At 44.0% G+C, this 10,000-nt stretch overlaps 1 protein-coding gene across 1 annotated transcript in view; it reads right to left on the reverse strand.

The window, feature by feature from the left end:
- LOC137794040 (serine/threonine-protein kinase BRSK2-like) overlaps positions 1 to 10,000 on the reverse strand; it is a 45,816-nt gene that overhangs the window by 30,649 nt on the left and 5,167 nt on the right. Inside the window, exons 2-3 of the mRNA XM_068590596.1 lie at positions 3,283 to 3,423; positions 1,120 to 1,135 (exon numbers count right to left, since the gene is read on the reverse strand). Coding sequence (XP_068446697.1) covers positions 1,120 to 1,135; positions 3,283 to 3,423 — 157 coding nt within the window. The remainder of the gene's footprint in view (positions 1 to 1,119; positions 1,136 to 3,282; positions 3,424 to 10,000) is intronic.

The following is a 10,000-nucleotide window of genomic DNA, read 5'->3' on the forward strand; positions in this document are numbered from 1 at the left end:
ATATATATATATATATATATATATATATATATATATATATATATATATATATATATATATATATATATATATATATAAATATATATATATATATAAATATATATATATATATATATAAATATATATATATATATATATATATATATATAAATATATATATATATATAAATATATATATATATATATATATAAATATATATATATATATATTTATATATATATATATATATATATATATATATATATATATATATATATATATATATATATATCAGTGCTGCATCATGAAATACCACTTAACTGGTATGAATCCTACTTGATGGACATACAAAACTTTGTGTTGGTAGCTAATTACACATCAGAGATGACTAGCATGACATGTGGTGTTCCCCAAGGCTCAATACTGGGGCCTCTTCTGTTCAACATCTACATGCTTCCACTGGCTCAGATTATGAAAAACAACAAAGTATGTTATCATAATTATGCAGATGATACACAAATCTAGATAACTTCATGATCATATACAACGGCTGGTAACATCTCTATATCAGGCCGTCTGGTTCTGGTCTACTTCCTGTTCCAAGAGTCAGAACGAAACATGGAGAAGCAGCGTTCAGTTTTTCTGCTCCACATTTCTGAATCAAGGTCCCTGAAAGCTGAAGGTCTTCTGCTGAGACCATCAGAGACCAGTATCCAGCTATCGTGTGTGTGTATGTGTGTGTGTGTGTCCATGACAATGAACTGACTGTCAGCAGCGATGTCCTCTCCCTCTCTATCACACACACACACACTCACTCAGCATGTCCAGAGCATCAGCCGCGGAGCTTTACGGAGTGTTAATCGATATGACAGCACTCACTTAGGCGTGCACGTACATGTACACACACACACAAACACACACACACACACAGGATCAGTAGCGAGACTCTGGCGCGGCGCCAGCAGAGAGGAAGTGATGCTCGATGAACGCAACGAGACAGAGCTTCTCCTGCGAGGACTTTCAGACCGTAACTGACCTCAGACCAGCTGTGTTTCTGTGTGTTTTTGTGTGTTTTTGTGGTCTTTATAGCTCATATGGGCCGAGCTGTCAACAAGGGCCACGTTCAAGGTGATGTGTACTGATGTATGAGGTCACCTGAGAGGTCAGACATCACACGAGAGGTCAGAGGTCACACAAGAGGTCAGTTAAATGGATTACAGACGGATTTAATGAAGTAATGCCGGCAAAGAATGCTGGCGAGTGTTGCATTCTGGGAAGACTAGATGAGGGGAGGAGCTAAAGTACAAGTGGGACTAGAACCCAGAGGGTCGACCTCATCGAGCTTCTTCCTGAGGTTTGTTAAAACCAGAAACTTGTTTCTACAAGTCAGAATTTAATAAATGCATTAAAACCTTTTCATGTGTTGTGAGCCGATGAAATGAAATGACATTTGCTGTACTGGTATTATCTGTACTGGGATTAACTTTACTGACTATATAAACTGTGTGTGAAAAAGGAAACAGGAAAAGGAAACAATGAAGGAAGGTCTGCAGAGAGGACATTTTTCTCGATCGCTCATCTCAGAGAACGATCGATGGTAATCTGTTCAGAGGAGAGAAACGCCGTCACTTTACTGAACCAGCCGACCGTAACAGAGACAAGCGGAGGCGATGAAGAGAAGGGAGGAGGAGGGAGGAGGAGGCTGAAGGGAGCAAGGAGACTGATTGGAGAAGTGGTGGAAGGGGAGGAGCCACCAAGACGGCTTCTCTCTGCTCGACTGATGGAATGAGAACAAAGATCAGAGGAGAGGAAGAGAGGAAGAAAATGGAATGACAGGGACTGACAGTAAAGACGAAAAAGGCAAGGAAAGGAGGGAAGGAGACAAGGAAAGAAGGATGGAGAGGTAGGAAATAAACAAAAAGGAAAGGAAAGAGGACGTGAGGAGATGAGAGGAACATGAAATGTTCAAGTAGAGCCATAGACTTCTATACAACCAGAGGAGTCGCCCCCTGGTGGTCAGGAGAGAGAATGCAGCTTTAACACATGAAGCATAGACTTCTATACAACCAGAGGAGTCGCCCCCTGGTGGTCAGGAGAGAGAATGCAGCTTTAACACATGAAGCATAGACTTCTATACAACCAGAGGAGTCGCCCCCTGGTGGTCAGGAGAGAGAATGCAGCTCTAATGCTCGCTGACATCAACGCGTCCCTTCTGGTTACGTAACACACGATTCATCTGTGAAGACGGTGAAGCTTTTTGTGTCGGAGATGAAAGAAAATAAAAGACGCTGATTCAAGCGTCTGACCTGACAGACGGAGAGCGAGAGGAGGCCAAAGACGACGGAACACCGTCATCATCCTCATCCTCATCCTCATCATCACCATCCTCACCATTATTATTATCATAATCATCCTCAGTGTAATTACTTTGGCCGCGTATATCATTTCCTCTCTCGCTCCCTAGAGGATGGGAACACGGTGAGAGCGATAGAAAGAGAAGGATGAAGAGTGGAGACGGAGGGTAAGACCCTACCAGCGCTGATTAAGACGATAAGGAGGAGGAAGTGGAGGAGGAGGATAGTCCTCTTCTTCATTAAGTGTTCATACTTATACAAGCCGGATGATTCTCAGGGATCATCCCGTCTGAACCGGTAATGAGACAAGGAGGAGGTGAAGAAGAGAGATCCCTCCTTCCTCCGTTTCTCTGGGTCATCGCTTAGAAACAAGCACACTCGGGCCGCTTCAGACGAGTGAAGGAGAGACAGGAAGTGAAAGTGATCCATGTGAAGGAGAGACAGGAAGTGAAAGTGATCCATGTGAAGGAGAGACAGGAAGTGAAAGTGATCCATGTGAAGGAGAGACAGGAAGTTGCTCCAGAGAAAAGTTCAGCACCACGGACAGCTCCTCCTGCTGCTCGCTATACTGATACTGTAGTACTCTCTCCTGTCTCCTCTCTCCTGTCTCCTCTCTCCTGTCTCCTCTCTCCTATCTCCTCTCTCCTGTGTCCTCTCTCCTCTCTCCTCAGACACAAAGGGATTCCCCAAACTGGAGCATGAGTTCAGCGTTGAGGTTTAGTGTTCGGTGTTAAGCCGCCGCCGCTCGGCTGAATCCCCCCTCCAACGTGTGTGTGTGTGTGTGAGAGAGAGAGAGAGAGAGAGAGAGAGAGAGAGAGAGAGAGAGAGAGAGAGAGAGAGAGAGAGAGAGGAAGAGAGAGAGAGAGAGAGAGAGAGAGAGAGAGAGAGAGAGAGTTCAAGGGGTTTGATCCCACTCCAATTCTTTCAGCAAAAGCAAATCCCCCTAACAGACGATGGATCCGTCGCTCTGGCCTCCATTTGATCCACCAAACACATCCTCCTCCTCCTCCTCCTCCTTCTCCTTCTCCTCCTTCTCCTCCTCTTCTTCCTCCTCCACCTCCTCCTTCTCCTCCTCCTTCTCTTCCTCCTCTTCACGTAGAACCTTTATGGCCCGACATGGAGGACAAACCCGATGTCGATAGAAAGAAAGAGGTTTTGGGGTCGTACTATGAATCCTCTCTGGTTCACCCGACAACGTTCCACGTCTGCAGGAACGTGTAAGGAAGGTTCTACGAGCCCTTCTTCGCTCTGCAGGACGCTCGGTGAGTTTAGACATGATTTTAGTGGGAACTTCAACTGTTTGGGTATAAAGAAAACGGTTTTCATGAAAAACTGTGAACCATAAATCGTTGCTATGCAACAGAGCATCCCTGCTTTAGCTTAGCACGTCATCAGGAGCTTCTCTCGCCCCAGAAGGAGAACGTCTCCAAATTTATATGTTTTGTGTTTCATCAGGTTTCCTGTAAGAAGCTCTGAGTCACTGCGACGCCGTCAGGATGACGTCACCGACCGCCGGTTCCTCTCACACCACCCGGTGAGAAATGTAGAGGTGACACACAATAAGATGTAGAGGTGACACAACAGGATGTAGAGGTAACACACAACAGGATGTAGAGGTAACACAACAGGATGTAGAGGTGACACAATAGGATGTAGAGGTAACACAACAGGATGTAGAGGTGACACAACAGGATGTGAAGGTAACACACAACAGGATGTAGAGGTAACACACAACAGGATGTAGAGGTGACACAATAGGATGTAGAGGTAACACAACAGGATGTAGAGGTGACACAACAGGATGTAGAGGTGACACACAACAGGATGTAGAGGTGACACAACAGGATGTAGAGGTGACACAACAGGATGGAGAGGTGACACACAACAGGATGTAGAGGTGACACAACAGGATGTAGAGGTGACACAACAGGATGGAGAGGTGACACACAACAGGATGTAGAGGTGACGCACAACAGGATGGAGAGGTGACACAACAGGATGTAGAGGTGACACAACAGGATGTAGAGGTGACGCACAACAGGATGTAGAGGTAACACAACAGGATGTAGAGGTGACACACAACAGGATGTAGAGGTAACACAACAGGATGTAGAGGTGACACAACAGAATGTAGAGGTAACACACAACAGGATGTAGAGGTGACGCACAACAGGATGTAGAGGTAACACAACAAGATGTAGAGGTGACGCACAACAGGATGTAGAGGTAACACAACAGGATGTAGAGGTAACACAACAGGATGTAGAGGTAACACAACAAGATGTAGAGGTGACACAACAGAATGTCGAGGTAACACACAACAGGATGTGGAGGTGACGCACAACAGGATGTAGAGGTGACACACAACAGGATGTAGAGGTGACACACAACAGGATGTGAAGGTAACACACAACAGGATGTGGAGGTGACGCATAACAGGATGTAGAGGTGACACAAGACACGAGGAGTCCTCACATCTCAGTATGTTTCTCTTTCTTAACAAGACGAGAAGATCCAAATGAATTTTTACGGCGCCAGATGAATTACATCCTCATTGGTAGCATTTGTACATGTTGTACACGATGTGAGGGTGTGTGTGTGTGTGTGTGTGTGTGTGTGTGTGTGTGTGTGTGTGTGTGTGTGTGTTTTGCGATGAGAGCACCCAGCTGTGATGAGATGAGGAAACTCACCGGGGGGGTAAACATCATCTCTGCAGGCGGCTAACTGTCCGTTAGCTCGTCCACACTTCCTGCCGCCGGGACTCGCATCCAAATAAATAAAAAACACCAAAGCGTTCAAAACTAAACTTCTCGGGTTTAGTCAACGAGACTAAGATGGAAGAGCGTTGTCGATGCTTCATCAGGTGTGTTGTCGTGACGCGTCGTTGTGTTGCAGAAACTAAAGCAACCGCTTCACCGTGTACACAAAGAGGCATCGTGTGTTTTTCTGTGTCACGAGGTCGATATGAAACTCAAAAACCTCATTTGTTGTTTTGCAGAAACACTTCCAGTTGCAACAGAGAACATAATAAATAATCCAAGTTGCTCTCCTCCCCTCCCCCGACCCCCCAACACTGAAGCGCTGCATAAGGACTCTGCATATGAGGAACGTCTTCATGGCCGCAGGCTGCAACTACTCATCAAAGCACCTGAGACAACGACAGCATCAATAATTGATAACAAGCATCTAGGAATCAATGCAAAGTTATACCGCCCCTCCCCCACCCTGCTTCTATGCAAGAACTGGGCGATAAATAACGACAATATTTACCAAACTAAAAACATCTCATATGGATAAGAACAGTAGAAAATACAGAATACAGGCTTCAGAGAGAGGAGAGAGTGCAGCTGAGTCTGTTAACAACACGGTGAGAGCTCTGAGCGCCATTTAATCCTCCGTCATGAGATCTTCATCTCAGGGGCAGAGTATCAAATCTTTAATCATATTCCACCACAGAATCATTTCATATGAAGACACGGTCTGTCAATTAAGTTAAAATGAAATTAAATGCTCAAGCAAAGATCAATTTATCTGTAGAAGAGTGATAGATAGTGGCCTGGTGGTCAGGAGAGAGAATGCATCTCTAACACATGAAGCATAGACTTCTATACAACCAGAGGAGTCGCCCCCTGGTGGTCAGGAGAGAGAATGCAGCTCTAACACATGAAGCATAGACTTCTATACAACCAGAGGAGTCGCCCCCTGGTGGTCAGGAGAGAGAATGCAGCTTTAACATATGAAGCATAGACTTCTATACAACCAGAGGAGTCGCCCCCTGGTGGTCAGGAGAGAGGTCTTTTTCTTTGAGAGCGCAGCTTTTTTTTTTTTGAGACCATTTTTTTTCTGAGAGAATTCTTTAAAGCATTTTTCTTATATATATATATATATATATATATATATATATATATATATATATATATATATATATATATATATATATAATTGAGAGCAAAGATTTTGGATTTGCACTGACAAACAAGAAATTTGCTGGCGTAATAAAGACACAAATCTACCTTCACATGTTTGGTGTCCAGGTCACACGAGGACAAACGGGTTTGACTTTATTTCTTTCTGAACAACATGAAGAATTGACAACACCAATATGAATATAAAGTATGATCACGTGCTGCTCAGTGGCTGTTGAGACGAGAGCGATGGAGGAAACAAAAGCTCTGATTCGAGGCCGCTGAGCGCTGGAGTCTCTCTTTGTGCCGGAGGAAACCAAACAGCTTCATCGCAGCTCCGCTCCCAACGCTCAAAGAGCCGCATTGTGCGGTCGACAGGACGCCGGCCAATTAGCCCTGACCTCCCAGAGAAGAAGAAGAAGAAGAAGAAGAAGAAGAAGAAGAAGAAGAAGAAGAAGAAGAAGAAGAAGAAGGCAGATGGTCCCTCAGCATGAGAGGTTCCTCTCTACAGGAAGTCAGAGGACATTTCCCTGAATGTGCTGCTTCACAATAAAAGTGTTTTTAAAATTAACCAAACAACAGGGTGAGGCTTTTGTTGTGAAGGATAGAGGAAGTGAAGCGGTTCATTAGAAACAAAGCTGAACCTTCAGGTCAAACACTCTTCTGCGCATGTTCAAATATTTCATTTTACTTGAATATTTAATGAGCAGCCGGAAATAAATAACTGAAAAACTGCTGCAGGAGTTTCATGCTGCGAGGCAGGAAGTGTGTGTGTGTGTGTGTGTGTGTGTGTGTGTGTGTGTGTGTGTGTGTGTGTGTGTGTGTGTGAAGATTTTGTTGCATGTTTCCGCCGCTGCTGTTTAAAGCAGGTCCCTTATAACACAAACACTGAGACGCGCGCACACACACACACACATAAACACACACACACACACACACTGAGAGACACACACACACACACACACACACACAGCGTGCTGCCGTTGTCACATCCTGACATCTGATTGGCTCTGCGCGCTGTCAATCAAGCACTAACGATTAATTGAGACCAATTACAAATGATTACATCATTTATTCCTTCAGAACTCTGGTGTGTTTTCTACAAGCTTTCTGTTTTCACACCCTCCTCCTTTCCTCCTCCCTTCCTCCTCCCTCCTCCCTCCTTTATCCCCTCCCCCCTTGGCTTCTATTCTTCGTCCTCCCCCTCTCACTCTCTCCCTTTCACTCATCCTCCTCTCGCTGCCCCGCCCACCTGCCGCTCTGCTTCCAGTCTTTGTCTGGTGTGTGTGTGTGTGTGTGTGTGTGTGTGTGTGTGTGTGTGTGTGTGTGTGTGTGTGTGTGTGTGTGTGTGTGTGCGTAGCTGCTCTTCCTCCTCAGGGTCCTGAGGAGCTGACACGAAAAATACAACATTCAAAATGTTATTCACACAAACAAATGAATATGAATATGATTATATTTTTTCTATCAGTTTCTATGGCGAGCTTGCCTCTCAGGCTGTGTTATTTATATATAATCAATAATAATATGTGTGTTTTAATATCGTGATGAGATTCATTTGGTTCATTTCGGCTCCAAAGGGGAAGTCATGAATAATAAATACAGACTTTAAAGTCCATGAAATGAATAGAGGAATCCTAATAAACTGTTTAAATGTTCTCTTGTTTCTCCTCAGAGACGTTTAATATTTACAGAATCTCTGGAAACACTGGAACTGCTTCTAATACCTGATTAATATCTGATTAATATCTGATTAATATTTGATTAATATCTGCTTTAGTTAGTGAGCGTGTCTTTTAAGAAAACTTTGCTTCCAGCTGAGATCTCTGACGTCTGACCAACAGCATTGTGGGTAGTGTTTCACATGGCGGCCCCACAGCATTGTGGGTAGTGTTTCACATGGCGGCCCCACAGCATTGTGGGTAGTGTTTCACACGGCGGCCCCACAGCATTGTGGGTAGTGTGGAGAGGTGTTTTAATGGTTGTTTATTCATGAAATAAGTTTGATGTATTGTTGTTTGTTCACGTGTGTTACTGTTTGTTTACGTGTGTATTGTTGTGCAGCACCAGGTGAACTCTGATTCTGTGCAGGAAATGTTTTATGAAATATATAAATAATAAAATGAACTAGAAATGTGTTTTTGATGAAAAATTATGAAAACCTGAAACCCTTTGTGTGTTTTCCCTTTCTGACTAAACACACACACACACACACACACACACACACACACACACACACACACCATCTGGCAGGTGGTAATGAGGGTCATGACCTCCTGTCGCTCCTCCTCCACTACACAGCTTACAGCACACAATAACACACAAAAACACACAATAACACAACAACCATATTTTAAATGAACCTCTGAGAGAAAACAGTGTTAAATACATGTCTGACTCGATACATCATATATATATATATATATATATATATATATATATATATATATATATATATATATATATGTATATATATGTATATATATATATATATATATATATATATATATATACATATATATATATATATATATATATATATTTATTTATATATATATATATGTGTGTGTGTGTGTGTGTGTGTGTGTGTGTGTGTGTGTGTGTGTGTATAGTGTATTAAAAAGCTTCTGGTTCCGTGTCGTTGAGTCAGAATTCTTCACTTTGGACGGAGGATTAGAGGCAGATTAAGGCCAAAGAAACTAGGGTGCCATAACACACACACACACACACACACACACACACAGACCCACACACACACACACATCGTGTCTCTGCAGAATAAATCTGCTGCTGTTTTAAACCTCATCATATTTATTATTTGAAGCTTCTTTTCATCATTTGAGATTGTGTGAAAACACAACAATACTGCTGTGTGTGTGTGTGTGTGTGTGTGTGTGTGTGTGTGTGTGTGTGTGTGTGTGTGTGTGTGTGTATGTGTGTGTGCGTGTGATTACTGCAGAGAGGCTGCAGTGTGTTTCTGCTGTAATGCAGCACACTGCAGCTCACAGAGACAGAGCGCTACCTGGAAATACTGCAACACACACACACACACACACACACACACACACACACACACACACACACACACACACACACAGGACTGGGAGCACCAGTAAAGTGAGTATAATGGTGTTTTAACAAAGAGCTGCTAGGAAGTTAAACATAACTCATCTCTAATATGCTAACGCATGCTAACGCTCCTCCTGCTGGTTCTCTGTTAGCGGTGCTGCTAACGTTACTCGCTCTCCTGTTGGTCCAAACCCTGATTGGTTGTTTACAAAGTCACATGATCAGAGACTCCAGGAGCGTCATCATGTGCTGGTCACATGTTCTACTGGAGGAGAACCGTTCTGTACTCTGTGACGGTTACTTTAGTCATAATTCGGGTTCATGGCCCGCCGCTGCAGAAGGACATGAAGCGGCAGAAAGGTTAAACGAGCACAGCGCCGCAGCCTCTGCCCCAGAGGCTCATGGGTAACGCTGAGGAGCAAATTGCCTCATTGGGGTTCCGTGTTGAAGTGGACTTCCTGTCCTCTCCGCTAAGTCAAACCGCTCGCTGCCAAAAAGCACTCGGCCGTCCCATCATGCACCAGTCAGGAGGTGTTAGCGGACGGGAGTTTATTCAGCTAACGGCAGAAACCAGGAACGCCGTATCGCTGCGGGACGAAGCGCGGCCGCAGCGTGGGAGAGGAAGCGAAGCGGCGCTGCAAATGCTAATTTCCTCTGCTGCACTTCTGCAACGCTGTGAGTGCTGACTCAGGGGG

Source organism: Clinocottus analis, unplaced genomic scaffold, assembly GCF_023055335.1.
Source record: "Clinocottus analis isolate CAN_PGR_092001 unplaced genomic scaffold, fCliAna1.0.p SCAF_10, whole genome shotgun sequence".
Lineage (NCBI taxonomy): Eukaryota > Metazoa > Chordata > Actinopteri > Perciformes > Cottidae > Clinocottus > Clinocottus analis.